The 27,744-nt window shown below is 39.7% G+C and overlaps 1 protein-coding gene and 1 long non-coding RNA gene across 4 annotated transcripts in view; both read left to right on the top strand.

Annotated features, from left to right (window-relative positions):
* The window catches only part of LOC107740151 (uncharacterized), a 17,925-nt gene extending 4,976 nt beyond the window's left edge, over positions 1-12,949 (top strand). The window contains exon 3 of the long non-coding RNA XR_001640061.1: positions 12,658-12,949. This is a non-coding gene — a long non-coding RNA (uncharacterized LOC107740151). The remainder of the gene's footprint in view (positions 1-12,657) is intronic.
* Positions 12,950-14,062: 1,113 nt separating this feature from the next.
* On the top strand, positions 14,063-27,204 carry elf1 (E74-like ETS transcription factor 1). 3 transcript variants are annotated; one of them, XM_016552484.1, is made up of 8 exons: positions 14,063-14,426; positions 20,779-20,947; positions 21,590-21,694; positions 21,896-22,057; positions 22,289-22,372; positions 22,984-23,176; positions 23,272-23,613; positions 24,471-27,204. In XM_016552484.1, exons 1-8 carry the CDS (start codon positions 14,355-14,357, stop codon positions 25,273-25,275), a joined length of 1,932 nt encoding a protein of 643 aa, XP_016407970.1. In that variant the 5' UTR covers positions 14,063-14,354; the 3' UTR covers positions 25,276-27,204. The 3 variants fall into 3 exon arrangements, with proteins under 3 accessions (XP_016407970.1, XP_016407969.1, XP_016407971.1); XM_016552483.1 differs by having other exon boundaries at positions 21,587-21,694; XM_016552485.1 differs by lacking the exon at positions 21,590-21,694.
* Positions 27,205-27,744: the final 540 nt, after the last annotated feature.

Genomic DNA, 27,744 nt, shown 5'->3' with positions numbered 1-27,744 from the left:
ATGAAAGCGTACTTACAGTCTGTGAGTCAGAACAGCCGGCATTGTAGTCTACTCTCCCAGGATCAGTAAACGGTCATCCATAAAATGTGCTGCACACATCTGAATATTTGGGTTGAAGTGTTCTGGAACAGTGTTGTAAATACAACTTAACCACTGATTTCTAGTCGTGTCCATTTTTGGAAGGCCAAACAAAGTAGTTTCGCTTTCACAACGCGTCACACACCACGGCCTACAGTGAGCAGAGGCCTGGCAGGTTAGAGTGAGTGGCGGCGGCCTACAGTGAGCAGAGGCCGGGGGCTAGCGTGAGGAACGGCCGGAGGGTTAGAGTGAGCAGAGGCGGGGGCTTGAGAACGGCGCGGCCGGCGATTTCGACGAAGGAGCGTCCGGAAGGACATGTGACGACTCCGGGCTGGACTCCGCTTCGTCCAGGGGTCGAGAACGGCGCGCCCGGCGGATGCGACGAATGAGCGGCAACCACATGTGACGGACCCTGGGCTGGATTCCGCTTCGTCCACGGTGAAAGCTGATCCGGCGATCCACAGCGCGAAGTTGATGTAATTCCTCAGTGCCCAGCACGGATCAGCTCTAGGCATGACGAAGCGGATATCGTCCTCTTTTGGAAGGCCAAACAAAGTAGTTTCGCTTTCACAACAAAGCACACAGCGACTCCACAACATGGCAGTGGCGCCGGCGGCAGCAACAATACTACAGCGAGAATAAAAGTTACGCTTTCTTTCTTTGCGTGAACATTTGGGCGGCTTTATGCAAATCTTCCCACATCGTGATGTAGATATGTGGGGGCGTGTTAGAACGAGGCGTTTTAGGTAGGTGTGGCTGACTCTTAACTTTTATAAAGAATATCTCTTTGGATTTGAGACGTCTGTCTTTGCAACTTTACAGATCTTCTTTATGCACCAAGAGCTTGTAACACTCCAAAGAGAAAGGAAAAATTTAAATCGCATCATATGACCCTTTCAAAGCAGTTGCAAGTTCCTCTTTTGATAGAGGGGCCTCTGTCTGTTTGTAACCTGGTGTACCGCTACTTTTGAATCATGTCAGCCACCTGGCATTCTCCTTTAAGAGGAATGCTGGCAGCATTGCGCCCTTCCAGACTCAAAGTGAAATGGATGACATATTCCCATTTGCACCATGCAATAAAAACATTTACTGCTGACACCAGTTTAGTGTTGAGTATCCATCCAGAGTCCTGGATGCTTGGGCCCAGACACTGAATTTGAATAGTTGTTTTCATCTAGAGCTTTAGTTGCACAGGTGTATGTATGCTTGTGTTGCTAACAAGTACTTAGGAGATCAACCAGATGAGGACAAGTGGTTACCTCCCATATACAGAGATGGGGCAGCCCCTCTGTCTAATATTCTGTCTTGTAAACAACGAGTGCAGGTCAGACATGTGACTGGTTATCGTCATGACAATTCATTGCTTTTCATAGGAACAGCTCAGGGCAGATAACAGCCTTTAAATGCAATTACATGCAATTCAGGCTCACAAAGACTCTGAAAACAAAGAGCTTCACAGTTTAAAAGTTGTGAATAGAAGCGACCATTCGCAAGCTCTAGAGCAACACGTGTGGTGAGCAGCTAAGCGAGTATCTAGCGTTTTAGAGAAACGTACACAGGCTTTGAACAAGCTGTGGGCGGTTGCGTTTAACAGAACATTAAACCACAAGTCACAGCTCTAAAAAGACTTGTTAATGAAAATGTGTTAGTTTCTGATGGTTCAATGTGAGACTTTTTTAAAATTAGGATCTATGGTAATGATGTGAAAGATGGTTCATATAATTCAGCATCATATAATCGCTGAATGATGCTCAAGCTGTTGGAAATGTCCAAGCATTTATATATTCTTTAGGAGATTCTAACTACATAAAAAAAAAAAAAATCTTTTAGGCTAGTATATGCAGACAACGTTTAAATGACATTGATATTTCAATGGCTAAGATTTATGGAAGTTGGTGGTGCAGTATAATTGGATGGTTAATAGGTCCAAGTGTGTCCAGTTTAGGAACACAGCATCCTCAGTTAGTCATGCATTACATCAGCCAGAGGAAAGTTTACTCACAAATTCTGTAATTACATCACAACCTATGGGTCTGACTAAAATAATCCATTAAAAAAACGGAAAAACTATCTGTTTAACTGAGTGTGGTTGGAAGGTGGTTGCAGCAGTATCATATTTAGCGGTGGAAAATTTAAATTCCAGAACTCTGGAAGACCCATGGAAACTTTACAGTTTACCACCCCCACATCCAAAAAGTTGTGTTCACAGCATTACTTTATGGGTAGTTATTGTTTAAAGGTTTTTAGTATTATAATAATGAGTTTTATTTTGTGACTTGTCCTTGTATGTATATATATAACCTTGTATGTACATAAATATCACGGACATTTTGTATGGCCAGTCATTTCACACTTAAAATAAAAATTATGTAAAATAATTTGCACTTTTGTAAGATCTAAAATGAAAAGGATCGTTGCCATATGACATTGGGCTTGCTATGAAGGTAGAATTAAACCTATACTATGATTAACATAGAAGTGATTTGATGTGCTTTCAACAATGTTAATTAATACACTTAAATTAGATTTCTATTTCATCTCTATTTCAGTAGACTAATAGTTATTTATTTTTAAACAATTATTTATGTACACACACACATTTAAAAATGTTATACATTTCATTATACATCTTGTTTTCTGGCTTTATTTTTCATCCTTAAATGTCAACTACTACTCATTGTATCTGTGTCATATCACTCAACATGCTATAGGTGACCTCGCAACCCGTTTCTTGGCAACAGCCACTCCTTGTTTACATTTTCATTGTGAGTCTCATTTAGTGTTCACAGTCCTCAAGAGATATTCTGTCTATTGCATACGCACAAATTAGTGCCTTGTTATTGGTACTTTGCAGTGAGTGCAAATGCTTTAGTATCAGATTCTGCTGATTTGATGGATAATCGTGTTTTCACTAACTATGTTTCACTTGTTTGTTTTGTAGTTCTGGACTTATTTCAGGATATTGTCACTATCTGCTTAAGTAGATTTTTTTCTTTTTAAGCTCCCTCATTTACAGCCTCACATATTATTGTTGGCTTTTCTCATCTCGTTGCTATCATGAGCAAACGGTGGCACTCTCAAATATTGACCTGAATAAAACCCAACCACCAGCATCTGCATCCCGCCTCCTCACGAACCGGCAAACAACGACAACTAAATGGCAACGCATAATTTCTCTCCCATCACTGATCTCTAAAAGTCATTACAGCTATTCTTTATCGCTCTATTCCTCTCTTGATTCTTGTATTGAGAGATTTGAATGGAGGGATGGGGGAAGGGGAGCGTTATTTTATTGTGGTGTGTCTTTATTACGGTGGTGTTTGCTTTGTGCTGTTTATTCCGCAGGTTATGAGCTGCGCAGGTGAAGCCCAGGCACACATTCACATCAGCTCATTCAAACATTTCCAGCAGTAAATAAGTACCGTATCAAAAGTACATGCTGTCTGTGTAATTAAGAAAATTATTGATGTATGTACTATGTCTCATAACATTGAGAACGCTATTCTGATTCAGCACATGAAAATGTGACTTTTGCAACAGTAGCTGGAGACTCGGATCATGGGTTGAATAATTATATGCAATTAGTCAGTAGTTGGTTAAAAGAGAAGTCCTCCTATACACCCTCCCCATGGGATTTAGTAGCCAGCATGGATCTGAAAGCTGTCTAAACATATCACTTACTGTACTGTGGACTCATCAGCCTCTCGCAAAATAATAACAGCATATATTACCACAATGGAATAATGGACAATACCACACCAGGTTGGTAAGAGTAGTTTGTTTGGAAGTTTAATAAACCTGTGCTACTTTGTAGATAAAATGTGAATTATCTGGTTGGATTATGCATTAATTTCAGCCCTGAGTATATACTGGGTCTCATTTCATAATTTGTTAAATGCTTATTACTGAATATAGGTTGACTTTTTTTTTTTTTTACTTAGTCTGCAGCTTTATCCCATTTAACTGATATGTAATCACTTTATGGAAATGTAAGTGACCTCCTTTCAGGTTGCAGCCAGTCTTACATATTGTCATAGTCGAGACCACATGACGTGACTAGAAATGAAAACTACGCCACATATTGCACACGGCCCCTGCAGCTCCACAGGGCCAAAGGCAAACCTTACATAACTTATGATAAATGCTATGAATGGCAGTTATTTTGGGCCAATTGTGTGAGCTATAAATTATTTTATGATGCATTATATTCAAGGAGTGCCAGCCCCACAGCTAGGAGTGTATGACTTAGTGTGACTTTTGTTTTAGAGCCTGATGATTTTATCAATGCCTGTCAGGCTAGATAAATACAGAGACAGATACGGGTTGCTCCAATTACCTGTTAATTCAGGTGTATTTAGGAAAATGACGTCAATCAGTTTTAGATGCCAGTTCTTAGGTGTGAATTTAGTCAGCTTGATTTTGTTTTTTGTGTGTGTGTGAAATAGAGCAGTATTCAGAAGCTTGCTATTACTGTTCCACTACATTGCATCTAAAAATACGACAAATAAAATATCTTAAAAGATTATCAAATCTAAATACCTAAGTTCGGTTAAAATTAAATGAAGGTTTAAATCTTAGCTTTAAATGTCAAAATATTTTGAAGGATCTTGAACAGTCCTAATAGTGCAGCTTTTGCCCATGTGGACACCTCTCAAAGTTTGTGTCCAGACCTGTTTGGAATGCTATTTCCATTTAAAAGCCAGCTTCAGTTTGTTTGTACCCCTAGCTTGGAGATGTTTAGCTATGATTTCAGGCAAGAGATTTGATTCTCACGTATGCTTTTTGTTCTGCAAGGCCTTGAGCGCCCAGAAAGGAACTTTAAGTATTACCAAAGTGCAGTTAGTTTCTCTTTCACTGACAGTGAAGTGAAAAGTGAACTTTGAATTTTACTGCTTTACGGTTAGCGAAAACCTTGTGATGACTATGGCCTTATCAAAGGTAGCATGCAAGCCGTGTCGTCACTGGCTGTTTAGGGTTCCCAGAATTTTATTTTGAAGCTTGCGGGTGCAAGGCAGGCATGTTTTGCTGCTGTATTCCGGGTGTATTTTTCCCTCCTTGTACAGACATATGCTGTGACATGTTGGTATTGGTATGAGTGTAAACACATTGGGGATGGGTGAGTCAAGATGGCGGGGGTGGCGCTATTTCACAAGAGTGCATATGTCGCCATAGACGAAAGCATGATAAATACAGCCTCAGGAGAGCTGGAACGTCCCCATTTATCAAGAGCGGCATTATCAGTTAACATGCCTTGATTTCTACCAGGTTCAACAGTACTGGCATTGAATTCAGTGTGTATATTGAAGTTAGTTGACTTTTATTTACTAAAGTGTGAGACAGATGTTCTAGATATCATTTTAGAAACTAAATCATTTAGAGAATGAAGCAATGAGAGCTTTTTTAGCTAAGAGTGAGGTTTGCTGTTTAATATGTCACAGATTTGACAGATTCTAAACGTGGTCAGATGATTGTGAGTGAGAGGGAGGTGCAAAAACTTGAGTTTGAAGTCAATATCGGGCTAAAAGCCCTTAGTTTCTCCAGTCTTGTCATGCTCTGAATTGTTCCTGCGTAGAAGCCAAAACATTTTGTCTTTGTACCGAAATATCTGAAATGTTTTTCATATTGCATATGCAGCGGGAGGCAGCACAGATACTGTGCAAAAGATCCTCACAATTAGATGCTGGAAGGTTCTTTAACCAGCACGTCATATTGAAACAGCTGTATGTTTACAGTACATGCAATCAACATTGTTACTTTACCATAAGATATCACTTTTCCAATCAAAATCGTAATATTAGATATTTTTTATCGGCATTAATATTAGATATTTAGCTGTGCTTGCTCATTTTCTCTATTTTTATACTGACGTTACCTTTTTCTGTCATCTAACACTCACTTAAACTTAGTCTTTAGAAAACTGCCAGTATCAATTTTTCCAGTTCTGTGATCCCTATAAATTCACTTTTTTTTTTTTTATCAAGATGACAGATTTTAGTTTTAGTGTATTATTTTTAACTTATCTAGACAAATTGCTCATTTTCTCTATTTTTATACTGACGTTACCTTTTTCTGTCATCTAACACTCACTTAAACTTAGTCTTTAGAAAACTGCCAGTATCAGTTTTTCCAGTTCTGTGATCCCTATAAATTCACTTTTTTTTTTTTATCAAGATGACAGATTTTAGTTTTAGTGTATTATTTTTAACTTATCTAGACAAATAATTTAATTTCAATATCAGGCATTTGTCTATTATCAGCCATGACATGAAAATAATTATCCGCTTGTTGGTATCAAACAGAATTTTTACATCAGCACATCCATAATATCATTCCAATGCCACGATACCGTTTTGCAAATACTGGCACTTGTAGGTGACAGAATTTGAAATGGATAACTTTTACATTTTGGGCCTCAAAGTTTGAAGTACAGCAAGAACTGTTGTCTTTTTTAGCCCCTGTGGCAATTTCCTGTCCTGTTTTCATAAGTCTGACGTGTGTTCCTATCTGTGGTGTGCGGCCTGTTGCCACATAGTAGAAACAGATCACAGGGAAGAACATTTGTAACATTTTGTAGCACACACCATGTGCCTTTTAAGAAGTCCATCAGTTGGGGTCAGCTCGCTGCTGGTAAGATATAATCTGCTTACATTTTTAAACATCAGCCCTTGCCCATCAGCATCTGTACCAATGCCTGAGAACACTACATTCACATAGAGGAAAATGCTAAGCGTTTAGTAGCAGGAGATGAAGCCTCAATGTGAGATGTGCGAGAGAGGAAGTGAGTAAGGGTGCACCAAGCTCTGTTCCTCATGTTGTTTTCTCAGTAATTAACCCTAGTCTGCAACACCCATACTACATGGAATTTAGTCTGTAAAACAGTCAGTTTCTTTTTTTGCTTAAAGTCACTGAATGTATGTATTTTTAAATCATGAGATTGGTGTTGTTTGTGAGGTCTTGATTTGATGGTTTTAGTTGATAATACCATGTCTGATTGTGCGTGTGGTGGTATCAGCACAGTAGTGTGATATCTGAAATGATATCTGCGATGATAAGTGAAGCTTTTTGAAGGTGTCTGAAGATGCGTTTTTAGAATTCTGAGAACTAGACTTGTTTTGTTCTTCTCAAAAGCAAACCACTGAAGAGTGGCATGATCTGAGTGTTCAGTGTAAAAGTAGGGGGCCTTTAGAATCTTTTTGTGCAAAAATGATAACAATTGTTATGCAAGATGTGTGCCACAATGTCATTGTTATTTTTTTATTATTTTCTTATAGTGGTTACCAACTAAATAGAAATATATGACATTCGAACATGTCGAAAACACAAAAAAAGTGAGAAATACAGAGTCTAAGAGGAAGGGGAAGAAGTTTCCACTCTCAAAATGAGAGAGAAGTGTTCGCTTGTTTGTGGTCTAACAGTCAGGAAGTAGCAGAAACCGACTGCTCAGTGATGCATTTCCTGTCACTGCAAGATTCACAGGTCAGTTGTGGCTGTTCTCTTTCCTTTTGCATTTATCTTTGCATTTAAAGAGTTCCTTTACCATGGCTTAAAGTTTGACCAACTGGTAACCCATTTCATAGGGTAAGTTGTATAATTTTAGGCAATAAAACATCCTAACTTGTAGCACCAGCTAAACTGAACAACTGTGGTTGTTTGACATTTCAGCATTCAATTTAAATCATCTTAAAATTGTTTGGAAAACCATTAATCACATTTCCATAAGGGTGGATGCTCTTTGTCATCTCCTCAAACAAGTTTCCATCTGGCAAAGATGAACACAACTGGTTTTAAACAAGCGTCTTTAGACCCTAATGAGTTTAGTGGCAGGGATTTTGCCTTCACCTGGCCTCAGTCTCTCCTCCATAGCCTCCTCCAATGTTTGGAGCGCTGAGCTCCATGCTCAATGATAACAGGTCCTGTCTCAGGTGGGTGTGGGCCCCTAGACTTTTTCTAGCGCCTCGAGGCGGAGTGGAAAAGTACAAGACTTGCGAGATGAGACTAAATTTGCTTCATCTGCAAAGGTAGCAGAAGGTAAAGCCTTTCTTCTGTCTCAGTTTTAGCAGTTCTCGAAGCAACGTGTTTGTCTCTCTTTTCCTTTCTTTTTTCTTTTGCCTTCATCCCCCTTCCTTCACAAAGGTTGCTCTAGTTTTTATAATGGCCTTTTTAAAATCTTACCTGGCTTATGCTTCTATCCTCAAAAAATTTTTGGGATCTGTATTAGAATGCACACTGTGAATTGTCGACTATTGTAGCAAAAGTTGCTATGTGGTGTTGTTGTAGACTGATGTGGCAGTGGGAGTTGCTTGTATGCTAGTCTCATTAATTGCAGTCTCTATTGTTCTGTTGAATTAGCAAACATTTACCTCACAGGCCCTTGACCTTTCTCCCTAATGTATAATGCACTCTTCTCCACTTCTGTGACCAACAAAGGGGTGTGTGATGGTGATACTTTCACATCACTTTAAGAGGAAGAGAAAGAAAAGATAGGCTTTTTTGAGCACTGTAAGAATGTCAAATACCAGTGCCGATATTTTAAAAGAAATGTACGCTGTAGTCTTTCTGCAGTACTCGTTTTGGTACCTTCGCCTTTTTTACTGACAAGTGGCTGGTTTCGGGTGTGCATATTCGGATGCTCTGTCATAATTGCACACACGCTTAGTAAAGAACATTTGCGGTAATGCAGATGCGTATATGAACAGACAGATGTGCTTTTGGGTAAAAATGGCCACCTTGGTGTAGTATAAATGTGTACATAGTCGGTTACGTCTAATTTGAATATCGATATATGGGACAATAAATTGGAAAATTTGTCAAAAGAAAAACTATATTAATACAAAAAAGTGAAAATCACTGCTCTTAAATGGTTTCATAATCATACGTAGCATTGCTTTTACGTTGCCAATTTAATATTTACTCTATTGTTCAAATAATAAATGTTTTTTGAGCACTAAATTAGCGTATTAGAATGATTTCTAAATGATCATGTGAAACTGAAGACTGGAGTAATGGCTGCTGAAAATTTGACTTTGCCATCACATGAATAAATTTATTTTTAAAATATATTAAATTATGAATCAGTTATTTTCAGTTATAACATTTCACAATGTTACTGTCTTGACTTTATTTGATCAAACATATGCAGCCTTGGTGAATATATATGACAAAAACGATAAATGGTATTGAATGGTAGTGTATATTATTATTAATATATTAATATAGTGTTAGCATATTAGTCAAAATTGTATTTTTTTTTATTTGTATCACTTGGACATAAAGCAGCAGCAGGATAGTAGCTTCTGTCAGGGCTGTTAAATGACTGTGACCATAGAGAGTTTGTCCCATTATCACAGCATTACAGGACTTTACTTGAGTTGAAGCATCATATCCTCACACTCACAGGAACTAAGCTAAAAACACCCATGTTCTGCTGAGTCAAGCAGATGACCCTGTTAAAAGAGGCTTTGTCCATCATATTGATTGAAAGGGTGCTGTTGGCATAATTCCACCCTCAGTGTTTCTCTTCCCTTTGGTAAGTGGGGACCTTACCAAAGCCTTAAGATGTCTCACAAGACACATAAATGTTCACTAGCTCACTGGAGGAGTTTTACTGTCACATTTTTATAGTGGAGCCAGCGTTGTGGACTGTGTTTTCGCTGAAACACTCGAGACTGGCATGTTCTGAAATGCCAGGAATGCCAGTCCTCCTTCCTGACCAAGCAGGAAAAGAGCTTCACATTCCTCTTGCTTTCTCTTAGTCAGTGTCTCTCTGAAAGCCCTAGTATCCTAAGCTATTTTGAGAGGCACTCAAGACTAGTTTTTCTCACATGCGTTGACATCACTATTGCCATGACATCACTCCCCACAGAGTAACTAGAGACGACTTCGCCCTCTCCAAAACCTCCATCTCCATCAATCCCTGTGACGCCATCAGAATATGACAACTCACGAGCATACCACATCTTGAATCCATGATCCTTCCCCTCAAACCACTCACCTACGTTAGATGATCATTCATGTTTGAATTTGCTTGCCCCGTGATTAAATTCCATTGTCAGGGTGACTCATGGCTTAGTCATTTGGTTGGCTTAAATTACCTCCTTTCATGGTCAACACTGAGCTCAGTTGAGGACTCTACAGGGGCGGGTGGGTCGACGGGGTCAACAGGGTAAGATGTATTCATTCGAAATCATTCTCCCCTCAAAACTGGTTATTCCATCCAACATTTTAGTCAGCGTCTTGCTATATATTTACTTGTTTTGACAACACAGACTAGGCGCTTTGCCAGACCCGTACCAGCTGCTGCATTAGGACAGTTAGAGACTTGGGCGGGCGTTTTTCATGTACATTTCATAGTTTTACCTTGCTTGCTGAGCGTGTATCCTTGGCAGACCTCAGCCATGGAGTGATTCCATGCGAGCCCCACCCTGGAGAGTGTTTGCTTACTGAAGTCTTGAGTACTGAGTAACTCTCCCTCCCTCTCGGCTTCTCTGGATGACGTGCGGCAGGCCCTTGTTTTGGCCCATTTGCATGTGCGTGTTTTGGGACAAGGCAAGTGTTGTCGCATCCACTTGTATCATTCCCAGGCTGCAGTCACGGTGGCGCAGATCACTTGCTGTGTGCCTGGCACGAGGTCTCGTTATATACCACTGGGAATCAGCGTGGAGAAGCGGCGTGATGCACGCAATCACAGATTTGCACGATTTTGCTCCCCACCAGCCTCATCTCTCTGTGTGAAAAAAAAAAAAAAAAACGAAAATAGGCATATATGATGCATCAGCTGATTAGATAGATATATTTTTTGCATTAAACTGATCAAAATTGATGGTAAAAACATTTATAACATTACAGAAGATTTCTATTTCAAATAAATAATGTTCTTTTGATCTTTCTATTCATTAAAGAATTATCACAGTTTCCACAAAAATATTAAGCACAACTGTATTCGTCATTTATAATAAGAAGAAATGTTGGTTGAGCATCAAATAAAAATACTAGATTGATTTCTGAAAAATCATGACATGTGACACGGAAGATTGAAGTAATGACCGTTGAAAATTATATAAATAATAAATTATAATAAATTATATATTAAAATATATTAAAACAATAATATTGTGAAATATTATTACTATTTGTAACTATTTTTACTGTAGAGACTTCTTTCAAAATCACAAAAAATCTAATTGGCTCCAAACTTTTGAACTGTAGTCTATATTACATATGTATGGGCCGATATTGGATATTTAATTTTACAGGCTCATTTCATCTGTTTTTATTTAACATAACACTGTTAAATGTAATCTTTAGCAAATCTCAAAATGATTATCCATATTTTATACTGTACATTATAATGTAAATTATAACATTTTCTTTTTTAAAATCTTTAGACAAAATAATTTAGAATTATAATATGAGCCATTTCTTGGTTATCTGTCATAACATAAAGCTATACAGTAATTGTTGGTTTATTGGTTTTGGATAGAATTTTAATATCTCTTTTAATATACCCTACCTAGAAGTCTTGATCAAATTCTTTTGATTTGATGTAACCACTCAGAACACCCTAGCAACCACGTAGCAACTCCCAGAGCATTGTGATGGCAAGAAAATAAATAATTGGTTCAAAGAGCTTGTCTTGACCAAAGCCAGGGAGAGGGAACCTTCAGCAGGGTGCTCCAGATGTTGACCCCATGCTGTGGGAAGGGAGGCAGGGCCGAAGGGCTCTTGGGGGGGCCGTCTGGTTAGTGGTAATAATAGGCTGGGTTTCTCTGTCATGGCATACCTCATCCTGTTCCTTGCTCTCCCGGAGAGACAAGGCCATACGAGGCCCCATGTTGACTATGGGACTCCAGCTGCTACAGGGGTCTTGGGCACAGTCCGAGCTAAACAGAACATTTGTTTGACCTCCCTGCCACCCACATGGGCCTATCTTTCCTATTCTCTCTATCTGCCCCCATTATACCCTTTACCCACCCACTCCAGCAACCCAAACCCCCCAGACACCGTTCAACCTGGTATGCACTTGTTGACACACACACTGTCCTTTCAAAGCAAACAAGCCCCGAATATATTTTAAATATTTAAAAATTATATTTAAAATATATTAATTTTTTTAAATAATTGAATGATAACTGATATGACACTGATATATTGTGCATCCTTATTGAATACAGAGTGACAGAGTAATGGAACAGTTCTTTACAACAGTGATCCCAGAGGGTAAACAGGAGTCAAAGTGAGACAAAGTTAAGTGGCCAGTGATGAATTTGCTGGAAAGTGGAGTTTATTTTCCACTCGCCCATTTCCATTTTCATTTTGCCTGGCCAGACTTTCTCAGAGTCTGACTTTGGGGCAGCTTTGTGTGGTTCGAAGCCAAAAATGAGATCGGTGAGTCGAAAGTCTCTCCAGCAGTGAGCAAATGCTTCATAGAGTCAGAAAATTAGCCCCTCGTCTCAGTCCCAACGGTACCGTCTCAGGCTCGTCCGGCCATCCCAGCCCTCTCTCGCTCTGATGATGTGACACAGCCCATTTTGCTCAGTCGCAGTTTCCTAATGTTCCTTTTCCTCTGTTTCTCTCTTGAAGGTTTAGATGCCCCAGACGCAGTTGTAGTGAGAAGAATCCTCCTCCATCACGCAGTCCTCCGCCACTCTACTGTCATCTGGAGGAAAAAAATCAGAAGCGTGCAGGACCAAAAAAGAGAACTCTGTTTTTACCTAACAGTGCCTCTGATTTTGTGAAAGCAGTGTTCCTGCCTCAGAGTGCTTCCTGTGCCGAGGGGTGTGGTGTGGAGCGAAGCGGTCCGGGGAGTGCGTGGAGGGGTAGGAACCCTCTGCCTGTCAGCCTGTGTCCTACCCTTTCTCTCCCTACAACACCATGACCACTGTATCCCCTTCCCCCACCCCCTCCAGCACCCCAACCCCCCCAGACACCGTTCAACCTGGTATGCACTTGTTGACACACACACTGTCCTTTCAAAGCAAACAAGCCCCACCCTGCCACAGAGGAGACATGGGCTGCTCTGCTGCCATTTTACACCCCCCTTCAGTGGTTCAGCCAAACCACCTCTCCTCTTCCCACTGCTCTCGTTTAATCTTTAACCAGACTGCAGCCCCTCCCTCCTGTTCCTCCTTGCCGCCTCAGGGCCGGACAGAGGGTACTCTTTACTCTCAACGGCCTGTGATTCTTGTGTTTTTGAGTTTCTGTAGTTTAGCTGGCTTTAGTGTGCGGAGTGGATGTGGACTTTGGATGAGGGTGTGTTCTGGGCCTTTTTTCACTCATGTGACTGATAACCCAACCTTGTTTACAGTACCCCTTTGATCAGGCTGGCTGATCTCATATCCTGTGGCAATCCATGCCCCTCCCCCTTCCTCCACACTGCCACTGAAGAGGTTCACTTATATTACATCTGAACCCTGTAGACCAAGTGTCAGAATGAAAATGGGTGGAAAATAAACTCCACTTTCCAGCTTTTGTTGATTTATGTTGATTATCCGCAAAAAGAATAGTGTGAATGCAATATGTAAATTCTGTCTTATACATATAAGCTGAAAAAAACATTAAAAACTCAAATTAATGGTTTTAAATGTGAATTTAGACAACATTACAATGTACAGTGTGAAAAATTGTATTCATTGCGAAATTAAGTGTATGCATATACATATACATGATGAATTTGCTGGAAAGTGGAGTTTATTTTCCACTCGCCCATTTCCATTTTCATTTTGCCTGGCCAGACTTTCTCAGAGTCTGACTTTGGGGCAGCTTTGTGTGGTTCGAAGCCAAAAATGAGATCGGTGAGTCGAAAGTCTCTCCAGCAGTGAGCAAATGCTTCATAGAGTCAGAAAATTAGCCCCTCGTCTCAGTCCCAACGGTACCGTCTCAGGCTCGTCCGGCCATCCCAGCCCTCTCTCGCTCTGATGATGTGACACAGCCCATTTTGCTCAGTCGCAGTTTCCTAATGTTCCTTTTCCTCTGTTTCTCTCTTGAAGGTTTAGATGCCCCAGACGCAGTTGTAGTGAGAAGAATCCTCCTCCATCACGCAGTCCTCCGCCACTCTACTGTCATCTGGAGGAAAAAAATCAGAAGCGTGCAGGACCAAAAAAGAGAACTCTGTTTTTACCTAACAGTGCCTCTGATTTTGTGAAAGCAGTGTTCCTGCCTCAGAGTGCTTCCTGTGCCGAGGGGTGTGGTGTGGAGCGAAGCGGTCCGGGGAGTGCGTGGAGGGGTAGGAACCCTCTGCCTGTCAGCCTGTGTCCTACCCTTTCTCTCCCTACAACACCATGACCACTGCGGTCCAGTCCAGCGAGCTTGTCTTTGAGTTCGCCAGTAATGGGATGGATGAAATCAATCAGGTACATCACAGTCACGTTTGTTGTTTTCAACAAAACCGCTCTTCATCGTTGACCTGAAAACCCTGGTTTTGGTGCTAGAAATCTTTGTTATTAGGCACGTCAACTTGTAGTTTCTTTATGTTTAGGAACTGTCTTTGTCCATCCAGCTTCACAGGCCAGGTCTCAAGGAGGGGATTTGGGTTTTTGGAGGTCTGCGCCTTTGATCCCGGGCATGAAGGCAAGGGAGGGATGAAGGTGGAAAATTAAGAGTGCAAGGAGAGGATTGAGAGATGACTGTGTGGGTTGCTGGCAGTGCGCAGATGGAAAGACTGAGATGTAGGAATAGCCAGTCAGTCTGAACTCAGTGTGTTTGTATTCTTTTACGAAAACCTGGTTGGGAATAAAGGTAGCATTTGAGCCTCAGGATGCCTAGTTATGTTACATACAGTAGCCCCAGAAAGTATCTGAACACTTACGACGTCTGAATTTGATTGCATTAGATACAATATATCAGATAAAGTGGTATTTGCAAACAAATGCTGCTGGAGCTTCACACAGAACTTCACTTTTCTGAGCTATTTTTTACCAACTGGTCCAGAGGTCACTGTTTCAAGTCAAGTTGTGTTTTAAGTCATGTCAGTTCTTTTCAAGGTCACAAAGTAAACATGTTCCGCAAAGCTTAAAACGACCAGAAAATAGCCAAAGTTTTTGAACAATATACACTACAATTCAAAAGTTTCTTTTTTGAAAAAAGTATCTTATACTCACCAAGGCTGCATTTATTTGATTAAAAAAATCAGTGTGTTTATGAAATGTTATTACAATTTAAAATAGCTCTTTTCATATTTGAATATATTTTAAAATGTAATTTATTCCTGTGATGCAAAGCTTGCTCTATTCGTCACATGATCCTTCAGAAATCATTCTAATTTGCTGATTTGGTGCTCAAGAAACATTTCTTATTGTTAACAATGCTGAAAGCATTTGCAGTGTTTTTTTTATGGAAACTGGTTTCCTTCCGTTTTTTCTTAATTTTTAGAAAATTCAGAAGAACTGGATTTATTTGAAATCGAAATATTTTGTGACATTAAACATGTTTGATTTAATGTGTCCTTGCTGAATAAAAGTATTAATTTATTTAAAAATAAATATTACTGTTCCCAAACTTTTGAACGTTAGTGTATTTATCATTTCACATTTTGAAACCCAAGTTTAAAAATGTTTTTTTTATTTATTTAATATATTTATTTATTTTATTTGTTAGGCCATGCAAATACTTTCATACATATTTAATTGTGGCAAAAATATTCAAATACTTTCTAGGCCACTGTATAGTACGTGCGTATGCAAGCATGCTGTCATGCTGTGTTTTGGCTTGATCGGTGTATATTCTGAGTTTAGATGACTCCAGAATCCTGATCTTCATCTTAAGTGTGTGTTTGTGCAGTCAGGTGAATGGATCAAGTGTGACAGGTCTTCTATCGAACCCCATGCCTCTTCTCTTACAGACTGAAAGAGAACTGAAAGCTAGATTCAGGCCTAACCTGCTCAACTTGTTGCAGCGTGCAAGTCCTGTTTCACCCAGAAGTCTACTATTGTTTTGAAACGACACTGGCTTCTAAGTCACTCCCTAAACCCCCTCACTCTATTACCACACCATCATAAATAAGCTCTACTAGTCGCCCCACAGTCTCAGATATCTTTTGACTCCCACGTAAAACAATAGAGCTGCTTTTTCGGGGACTGTGCAAAACAAACCTTGACGCTTCTCACTGTGTGTTCAGGGTTTTCCACACATGGGTGCTGTGAAATGTGTCCAGCTGCTTGTGTGGACTGTAATGATTAGCCGTGCTGGACCTAGAGTCAATAATTATCCCCATAAGTCAAGTCGACTTGTAATGGGAGGGAAATGATATTAAGCCACCGTGTCAGAGTTCAGCTACTGCACACAGCAGAAGCAGAAGTACTAGATCCAGATTTCCGGAGTTGCTGAATGCATTTATATCCACAATCTTAAACTGATTATCTCATTAACCTTATACAACATAACGTGTTACAACCTGCTAAAGAAACACTCCAAAGAGAAAGGAAAAAATGAAATCGCATCATATGACCCCTTTAAGAACTTTTTAAGCAAAAAAGAAAAAATCTAAAACAAAGATTTTTTGCTTAAGAACTTTTTAAGCAAAAAACAAAAAACAAAAACTTGCACAGCTAGATTTTTACCCATTACCCCAGTTTCACTTTGCATGTAAACACCTTTACCAACATTCTAGTGGCATATGCACATGCCTCATGTGAATTACTGTTGATGTCAAAACAAAATAATTTCTCGTATAAACAGTTTTTTTTTAGCATAGTCAGGTTTTCAGAATGGGCTGATTTTTGATCTGCATATTATTGTGCATCTAAGTTAAATTAGTTGTAGGGTTGTATAAAATAGGGATGCACAGGTAATATTTTAGAGACTGAGTGCAAGTATTGACACCTAGTTTTGGTTCTCACTAATACCGATACTTGTATTTTTAGTAATGCTCTAATTTTTCAGTACAAAATAGTGGAATGAGACTGTAATTTGATGGTAGTGTTTAAATTTTTTAATAAACCTTTAATTCCACTAGTGATTACATCAAATACAGGATGCTACAACTGATCACCATAGTATTTTAAAGTTAAATTACATGATTACTACTTTCTGAAATTAATTTAAAGCATAACAATATATTGGGTGAGAGATACCAACCACAGGAATCATATCAGTTGGCATAATTAGATTAGTAAACAGAGACAACTCCTACTTAAGTCAATTTGTGTATAACAACGTAGAGCTTTTATTAACTATAATTAATCAAACATCTCACCGCTACTATATAAACAAGCACAACTTTTATTCAGCAAGGACTCATTCAATTGATCATAGACAGTAAATACATTTATAATCTTACAAAAGATTTCTATTTCAAATGAATACAGTTCTTTTGACCTTTCTATTCAAACGAATCCTGAAAAATATTAATCATGGTTTCCACAAAAAGTATAAACAACACAACTGTTTTCAATATTGATTATAATTAAGAAAAGTTTATTGAACACCAAATCAGCATATTACTGTTTTTACTGCATTTTTATCAAATAACTGCAGCCTTGGTGAGCAAATGGTGAGCTAATTTTGAATGGCAGTGTATGTCAGACATTGATCTTAAAATTTCTTCAATCCACTTACATGAAGTTTGGCTGCCAGTGTTTCTTTGTGTGCCCACGTTTATGCAACAAATGCTTTTTTTTTTTTTTTTGTATTAAAGCATTTTTACATGCATGTTATCAGACTGTATTAATGCATCCACAGTATATTAAATCACTTTTTATGTAAGCCAGGCTTGCATAACTTCTCTTTTCTCCTCTCTCCACATCATACATGTCCTATGGCTGCATTGGCGTGACATTGTGCAGCTTTAGTGGTCAACAAATTAATTACTTATTGCTGAAAACCTGTTGCATGACGCCTGCTTAGTACACAGTGTTTGAGAATCATCCAAAAGCTTGTCTCCAACATTGCAAGGGAGGGTCTTGTATTGCATCAGTGGGTTAGCATCACGTCTGGCATCAGGTAAAGCAGAAGAGAGTGTAACTGTGGAACACACCGCATGCTATCGGGCTTAGGAACACGGAACTCAACTATGCAAATGACTGATCTTTATCTGATGTTTCCCTTTTAGAAATGTGGTTGATTTATTGTGAAAAAAAGGATGTTACAGCTTTATGGCAGTCTTTGGGTTTTAAAAACAGAAAAGTTTTACTCTTTTTACTAATGTGCAAGATTGAGATATTGGCATATGAAGAGCTGTATTAACACTGGAATCTTACATTTATTAGGGCAGAGCTATTTAGCTGATTTTATGCCATGCTTATAAATGCATAAATTGGTCTGTTGACAAATAGCATGGATTTTATGCAATAACTTCTGAATTTCAACGTTGTATAGACTCATATAGGCATGTTCTGCTATTTTGCATTTACTTGTCAGGCAGTATAAGAGAGGCTATGTAAACCGATCACCAACGTTTTTTTGCATAATCCTGATATCTGACGTCTGTAGTTCCCCAGTAAAGCAGGATGAGAGGGAGGACGTGGACAAATGCAGAGCAAGACTAAGTTTCCTGCTTAATAAGCAGTCAGGGCTTGTGGGATACACAGAGTGTATGTCTAGCCTAGTTAAAACTCTTCTCCAAGTAAACTGATAAACGACATGCTAAAATCAAAAGTTTATTTGGTGTACACAACCATTTAAAAGTTTGGGGTCAGTAAGATTTATTTATTTATTTGAAAGAAATTAATACTTTTATTGCGTAAGGATACATTAAATTGATCAACAGTACATTTATAATGTTACAAAAGATTTCTATTTCAAATAAATGCTGTTCTTTTGAACGTCCTATTTATCAAAGAATCCTGAAAAAAAGTATCAGAATTTCTACAAAAATGTTGCACAACAATGTTGCACAATGAATGCACAACTGTTATCAACATTGATGATATTAAATGTTTCTTGAGCAGCAAATCAGCATATTAGAATGATTTCTGAAGGATCATGTGACACTGAAGACTGGAGTAATGACTGATGAAAGTTCAGATTTGCCATCACAGGAATAAATTACATTTTATAAACTATCTTGCAGATGGCCAGTAAACAGAAAACAGTTATTTTAAATTGTAACAATATTTTGCAACATTACTGTTCTATTGTATTTTATCAAATAAATGCAGCATTGATGAACGAGACTCCTTTCAAAAACATTTAAAAAAATCTTACAGACCTAAATGTTCAACGGTAGTTTATGTCCAAATTAAACAGTAGCTAAATTCAAGTGTCGCCATTGAATCTGTTTCAAGTAGTTTAGAGTTTGTGTTAAACTGTACTGAATTAATTATTCTGGCCTTGAACTGAGATTTGAAAATCCAAACCTCTCTGGGGAAAATGCCATAACAACAGCAAATAGTCCAAGGATGATGGAACAAAAACAGAAAATCCTGCCAAAGGAAGATGTAAGATAGCTTACGTGTTTCACAATCTTGTTTGCAAGGAGACAGTATTTCAAGCATTCCTGAAGTACTGTATTACACTGACCAGTTATTGTTAAGTATTATTATTATTAATATATATTTTTTTTTGGCGCTTATGTGAGATTATTTTCTTTGGCCCCGAACGTGCTTTTCATATTGTTCTTGTTTTGTTCACGATTGCAAAACTGGAAAGGTGATAAACTGCAATCTGCTACCATCTAGTGGTTACACAACACAACAGACGCATGCGTGAACACGTCTTCTCAGTAATTTTAAAAATGGCAGAATAAATCATGAAATGTAGTCCCCGAGGAAAGGCAGTCACTTGTCAAGCTCACAATGAACAGTTGCATAATTTAAACGGTACTCTAACAAGTGTCAGAATAAAGGTCACTAGACTTCGATCAGACTGCAGTTTCTCTTGAATTATTCCCGCTCTGTCAAACTCTGTTCACTCATATTCTGACGTTTTGCCTTGTTTGCACATATCGTCTGCCAAAGGCATAATGAGAGCTGCTATCCAGTTAATGAGATTCAGTTGGACACACACACACACACACACACACACACACACACAGACACAGACAGACAGACAGACAGACAGACAGACAGAGCGTCACTCATTTAGTGATGCTATCTTCAACACCAGTTTTCCCTGGAAATGGATTGTGTTTTTTTTTCCTTCAAATTGCTCTTACTAATAATCCCGATTCGTCTAGACTCTCTATAAGAGTAGGAAAACATAAAGAGTGGAAGAAAGACGTATTTTGGTATATTTTGGCTGTATTGACTGTGGTGGGGGATGAGGAACGGTTGTGGCTTTATAGTCCAGTACCAACTATTTCCTCTTTCCCCCCATGTGATCTCCACCCTTGCTTAGGAATGCTGGTGGAAATAAGGAAGTCTGAAATGGTGTTTTTGGCATGAAGCTCATGACCCTAGGAGCAAACAGGGTCATGTGTATAAGAACCTTACTGGAACTGTGGTGTGTTTGCGTTCACGTCATTTACTCACATGATACCGCACAGGCTAGTCTCTGGCCTTATTGTTATTCTGACGCATAGTAAGAGTCCAACCAAGTGACTGAACTGGCTCAGGTTAAAGCCATTATGAATGGGCCATTAGCTGCAGCCTCTGTGACTATAAGTAACCTGGACGATTGTGGATTAGAAGCTTTCATCTGCAGGGAAGGGGCAAATTTATGTGTTTTAAAGCAATTATGGTGTACTTTACTGCCTTTCCGCTGAAAGCATCAGACGACGGTTGATTTTAGATCAATGGCACATTTATCTCTCTGTTTGTTCCCCCACAGCTGGACGACCCTTCAGTTTTCCCAGCAGTGATTGTGGAACAGGTGCCCGCTGCCGACCTCATGCAGGTGTACTCTGGACTGGAGGCAGATGAGGTGACTAATGGCATCATAGTGGACGCCATTCAGGATGTGGTGGAAGAGAACATGATGGGAGATGTGGGGCTTTCTGGTGAGTCCAATAAGTGACCACAATTATAAGCAGCATGATGTTTTTTTGAAAACCTTTCTCATGAAAATGGGGAAAAAAGTACTCTTTGCACCTGAAACAATCCATAACACTGTTTATATGCAGTATATGCACTGTTAAAAAGATTGAGGTTGGTAAGATTTTAAGTCTCTTCTGCTCATCAAGGTTATATTTATACATATACAGTAAAAACAGTAATATCTTTCTTTCTTTCAATGCAATTTTTCCATGCAATGGCAAAGCTGAATTTTGTCTTCGGTGTCACACGATTTTTCAGAAATCATTTTCGTGGAATAATTTTTGTGGAATCCATGATATATTTTTTGGCAGGATTCTTTGGAGAAAGTTCAGAAAAACAGCATTTATCTGAAATAGAATTCTTTTGTAACATAATAGATGTCTTTACTATCACTTTTGGTCAATTTAATGCATCCTACATACAAGTATTGTATATATATATATATATATATATACAAAACCGTAATGGACAGCTTCACAAATCACTTTATCTATTTGTTATTTAAATATCCCAGAAAACTACTGCCAAGCACATTTAAAATGAAAACCACGATGGTGAAATCTTAGTGTTTGTCACTTGAATAATATATATTCTGTCCATAGTAGAGACCCAGGTCTCAGGTGGAGAGGACAATATGGAGACCATCGAGGCGGCTGAGGCCCTACTGAACATGGAATCTCCCAATAATATCCTGGATGAGAAACGCATGAGTATGTGATGACTCACTGTCTGTTTACATGGTGCTGTTATTTTTTTCTTTTTAGAAATGTTTGTGGGGAGACTACTTAAAAAACACAGTATATTTCAGTCAGTTAGCACATACTGATACCATTTCTCATTTCAGTTTTGCCTGCGTTTAAGCAAACAGTATTATAAACACATACTCATACTTGACCTCTACCCTTCTGTAGTTCACACATACGGGAATATGCTGGAATCAGACCTGACCTACATTTCCCTGCGTCCAGAGCAGCTCTCAAACGGCTGCATGGATGTTTCCCTTGACGAGGAGACGTCCTCTTTGGATGAGATCCCTCAAAAGAACCCTTCCAAGCCTGCCAGGAAAAGCAAAGGTACCATTATCCTCCAGTAGAAGGCAGTGTACACCTTAATGTTTTTTTTTTTTTTTGCTGCATTATATTAAAAACTAAAAACTAAAGATGAGACAAGAGAATGTAAAAATGTTCAAAAGATAACCAAATACATCAGGTTTTTTATTTATATGCTTTTTTTTATTTTATTTAAAAATATAATCTATTTAATTCATGTTTATGTGTATTTATTTTCCTGCAATCATCCTGCAGTGCGCAAACCAAGACCAGTGCGGCCCTGCTCCCCCATCACCAATCCAACTCTCCCGTTGAAGAAGAAGAGCAAAGAGGGCAAAGGTAAGCACGACCTCGGATCGGTGCACGGTAGTAAAGGAGAAAAAGTTGGAAACTATCGCTTCTGTCTCCCCCGCATGCATCATGAGTTGCTCTTACCGGGGCTTTGCTGGCAGTGCTGCGGCTGCTTAATTGATGAGGTGCTCTCAAAGTGCTGCGTTTGTGAGGGAACTAAAAGTGATAGCGGGCTGGAGGGCACATCGATGCTGTCCTGATAGAGGCCCCTTATGCATGAGTCCCGTTCCCAGCTCAGAGTGGAGGCCGGCCGCATACATATACATCACCTTGACACGCCGGTCTGTTCTCTCTCCAGCTCACATTGCCGGGGTAGCTGTTTTTAACCACTTCTGGCCAAAGCGCACGACAAACAAGAATAATCTAGTGCCAGGCCCCTCTAATTAATTTCCAGTCCGGTGTAGGGCTACCATGAAGGGAGAATTGATTTATTAAGGTTATGAGAAAGAATACAATAATTGCACCTCTGCCAATTTGGCTTGTTAAATAAGACCTGTGGAATCACGTGTGAAATATGAAAGGTGTTTAAGCTTTTTATAAACTTAAGCTAAACTTTTAATGAGTCGACAAAGGAATATAAAAGCCCCTTATTTTTGTAGGTAATACTATCTACCTGTGGGAGTTCCTCCTGGCCTTGCTGCAAGACAAAAACACCTGTCCCAAATACATCAAATGGACGCAGAGAGAGAAGGGCATTTTTAAACTGGTGGACTCCAAGGCTGTCTCCAAGCTGTGGGGCAAGCACAAAAACAAGCCTGATATGAACTACGAAACCATGGGCAGAGCGCTCAGGTGAGCCAAAGGTTACAAACACTTCACCCAGAGGGACCAATCATGCCAGAGGAATTGCTTTTCCTGACCTCCCCCTTCCTCTCGCTCTCTTTTAGGTACTATTACCAGAGGGGTATACTGGCCAAGGTTGAAGGACAGAGGCTTGTTTACCAGTTTAAGGAGATGCCCTCAGATCTGGTCATTATTGATGAGGATGATAGCCAAGGGGACGACGCCAGTTCTGGCTACGGAGGGCAACGGTCCGCTCCTCACGGACGGGCAGTGGGCCGCGGTTCATCACGTGCGCAGGGGAAGAGCACACAGGTGAAGTCAGTGAAGAGAGAGATGAGTCCCGGGCTGAACAGCAATGGAAAACAAGCAGAACAGCTGGTGCAGACCATCCATGTTCTTCAGCCAAATCAAGGTGCTGCTGTCCCAGCATCTACACACTCTGTAAGGTGAGGGGCGTTTTACGTACACAGACAGCCACACACACACACACACACACACACACACACAAGCAAATTTAAAACCACTGTTGAAACACAAGCTATTTTCCAAAATCGGTTGTCTTTGCTGCCTACATAGGTAGCTACATTCTTAGGCAGCTGCATCATAACCAAAATGGACCTTATAAGTGAGCCATTTGTAACACTTTTCTTAGGCAGTAACACAAATTACAGAGCCCTGTAAATGGCATGGGGAAAAATATTGTGGCCTCAAATTAAGAATTTGTCTCCTTGTTTTAGTTAAATTATGGTATAATGTGACCACGATTTAACAAAATTAAAACAGGGGAACAAATTAGTATAACTCGTCCACGATTTATCTAAAAAAAGGAATTGTAGTTGTATAAAGTGGCCATGATTTAACTGAATTAAAACAAGGGAGCAAAAGTAGTACAATTTGGCCACAATTTAACTAAAACAAGGAAACAAATTAGTACAACATGGCCACAATTTAATTAAATTAAAACAAGGAAATGAATTAGTGCAATGTGGCCACAATTTTGCTAAAACGAGAACAAAATTAGTACAACATAGCCACAAATTAATATTCTGTCGGAACGTGTTCCTAATTTGTGGCCACGATATCAATTTTGTTTGTCTGTAATCTCTGTAATATATTTTAAATCAGAAATAAAACCTAACAACAATAGTATCATAAGGTTAGCTTCTTCAACTTAAAAAAGGTGTATTTTGTGTGTTCCACAGTTTATCAGAAAGACAGCTGGCTGCCATATCATTTTTTCTTCTCCTTATACTGGAACTAAAGTGTTCTTGCTTATAACCCCATGCCCCTCTATCTCTCTCAGGACTATACATATGCCAGGCTCTCTTCCCATGGTCCTCACGTCAGGAGCTCAAGGAGGAGGTCCAGTCACCCTGCAGACCCTGCCGCTGTCCTCTGTTCTGACCAATGGGAATTCCTTCTCTCGTGCCTCGCCGCCTCGGGTCATTCTCCACACTGTGCCTTCCACCAGCCCTGGCAGTAAAGATGTGCTCACCATCCAGACCGCCTCTCTGACCACAGACAGCATCCAGACCCAGCAGCTCCTCGTGTCCACTCTGGGCTCATCCAGTGGAGGGGTCATCAGCACCACGCCACAGCAAGCCGGATCTCTTAATGGCATCACCCGCCTGGTCACCCTCAATGCCAACGGGCAGCCCGTCGTGGCCCAGCAGCCCGGAACGGTCATCGCCACTGTCCTGAAGCCCAGTGAACTTCAAGGCCTGCAGGTGAAGGAGGAGATCCTAGACCCGCAGTACCTCCAGTCTCTGGTCAACAGCAACCCTAGCATGGCCTCGTACGGCAATGATGACCTCGAGGAAGGAGTGGCAGAGCTGAGCTACAGAACTGTGATCATCAACAATGCAGGTCAGGAGCTGGGTCAGACCCTCAACGGACATTCGGACGTGGGCTCGCAGCTGGCCAGCAGCCCTAGTGAGGGCCTGACCCCTGTGGAGGAGCTAGAAGTGAGAGGAGAAGTGGCTCTGCATCCACAGCCTGAAGCTAAAGAGCTGTTGGAAGGCTCTCAAGGTCTGCAGGAATTGCCGGGCACCATGCAGATACCCGCATCCCACTTCATCCAGGTCAAGGCGGAACCGGCTGAGACCTAAACTAGTGGCCAAAGCAGGGGAATGTGGACACAATCGACCAACATGTGAAAAAAAAAAAATACAGGATTTTTTCAGTGGAGCAGATTATCTGTAATTTATTGCTCTTGATTGTTTAGAATGGCCGTTGACCCCCAAGACTGTTGTTTACTCAAAGTTATTGTGATATTGTGCCTAAATTCGAACTCTGAGGGATACCGACCATGATGTCATGATGAAAGCTCTTTGGTTTGCTCTGCGTCACTCCCAAACTCCCATAAGGATAGCAGCCATTCTCCAACCAGGGATATTCCCACCATATGTGCCAGTTGAGATGTTTCTATCTCTTATCATCTCCATAGACAAATCCAAAGACTTTATCCAGCTGAGGGACCAAAGGAGGAGTTGGTGGGAAGCCAAAAAGAAACCAACAACACACCATTGACTTTAGGATTAAACACACACACACACACTCAGTTGCTTAGGACATACAATATGGAGAAACATTTGTTTAGTTTTTTCCTATGTAGCTATCTTAGTGAACTTCAAAAGGATGCCTATTGGAATAAGACTGAAAGAGTGCCTAGGTGGTTAATGCTTTGTTTTGGAAGTGATGTTTTGAAGGGGAAGATTGTATGATTCACTCTGTTTTTAAAACAGAATTATGACATTATCTCATCCCCCTCATACCATCAGAACTGAAGAGGTTATTATTTTTCATCACACACAAATTTAAAAGCACTGCGCTTTTATGGAAATGGGCATTGCCTGTCCAAAGAGACAGTTCTAGTAGACTTTGTTTGTATATAGTAACAGACTAGAGAACATAGTGACAAATTCCAAAATCATCTGCAAAGTATTTCCCCATTATAATCTTGTTCATATGAAATGGAACGCAGTATATATAAATATATAATATACAACTAAGATTCAATTTATGGCCACAAATTTATTTATTTTCTGAATTTCTAAATTCTGTATAAAAAGTCTTTTTTAAACAAATGCAAAAATGAGGGAAAGTATGCAGTATGTAGGGCTGTTTTACCCATAAGACTCCAGTATGTGTGTGTATTGCTGTATTTTTCCAATTTAAAGCATTCCATGTAATCCGCACACCTTTCATATTTTATCTATTTTTCAATATAAGGGGATCTGAATGTAGCTTTATGAGATTGAGCTATCATGCTGTTCTTATTCACTGTGATGTGTTTAAAGCCATTTTTACAGAGCGTACGTGCTATAAATGCTATGTCCTTTGGTTTCTGCCTTTACGCTGTCATACTTTTACCCAGTATCGACCACATATCGTTCGACTGATGCCTTACACGACTGTTTTTCAGATCACAGCTGGTGTGGTCTGTGACATTTAGGTAGATTTTAAAAATGTATTTATTTGTAGTTGATGTAGTCAGCTGTCCATGGCCTCCGTTCCTTCCTCGCCTTCTATTGATTTATATCCAATGAATCTAGAGCACAGTCTCTTAATAGCGGCATCTCCACAAGTAAACAGAGTGGATGCTGGAGACATGTTGAAACGAAACTAAATTTGTGCTAAATTGGAAGAAGTGACTGAAGTTGTTGAGGGTAAATGTGGACTGGATTCTCAGAAGACGACCAGACGCTGATCATGGGCAGCAGGCTTCTGCCTCTAATTCTGTTTGACTAACACCAGAACTCTGGTGCTGCTCCGACAATCATGGCTACACCTTGTATTATGCAATATTATGTCAATAAGACAATCAGTGACCTCATCATAATAGAAGAAAAATGTCCTTCTGGCCACCATGTAATTTTCAGACCTGGTCTTGTTTGAAATATATGTTGACCACAGGCTTTAACACTCTGTTGTTTTTGGGTAAAGGTATGCCAGTGCTCTTGCTATAATTTAATCTTGCCTTTTCTCTGGGCTTTCCTTTTTTTCCCAATTGTCTTATAGTAGACTAGATTTTTTTCAAAAAAAAAAGAGAGAGAACCAAAAGAAAAGAAATAAAATAAAAACAAATTTGCCTTAACGTGAACGTGTGATCTCCTGTTTCCTCTTTGCTGTGGAAATTAAAACTCAAGATCACAGACTAACTGGGTTGTGGGTAAACAACACAAAGCCCACAAGGCAGATGCTATCATTGTTCCGACGTATTAAAACAAGTACACCTCCCGGTGCATCTCCTCAAGCGTTTCTTCTGTTAACGTGAATTAACAAAGGTCAGATGCACTCCCAGGTATCTCGCAACATCTTGCTGTGAATCGAGGCTGCTGCGGGGAGCTTTGTTTCCAGCCATATGTGCTCTTATTCGGCTCGTCTGCTCCTTCTGGAGACTACAGAGCACCACGGCAACTTCGACGAGGATGGAGTGAGTGCAATCTGTTAACTACAGGAAGCAAAGACCCGAAAAGAGTTACTGAACAATCATGGCATGATTCCCTCATTTGAGTGGGTGAATAAGAGCATTAGCATTTTTAAACAACAATAAAAAAAAATTGTCATTAAAAATG

The sequence above is a fragment of the Sinocyclocheilus rhinocerous genome, unplaced genomic scaffold (assembly GCF_001515625.1).
Source record: "Sinocyclocheilus rhinocerous isolate Xijiao unplaced genomic scaffold, SAMN03320098_v1.1 scaffold584, whole genome shotgun sequence".
NCBI classification, from domain to species: Eukaryota; Metazoa; Chordata; class Actinopteri; order Cypriniformes; family Cyprinidae; genus Sinocyclocheilus; species Sinocyclocheilus rhinocerous.
This window is presented reverse-complemented; position numbering and strand designations above follow the sequence as displayed.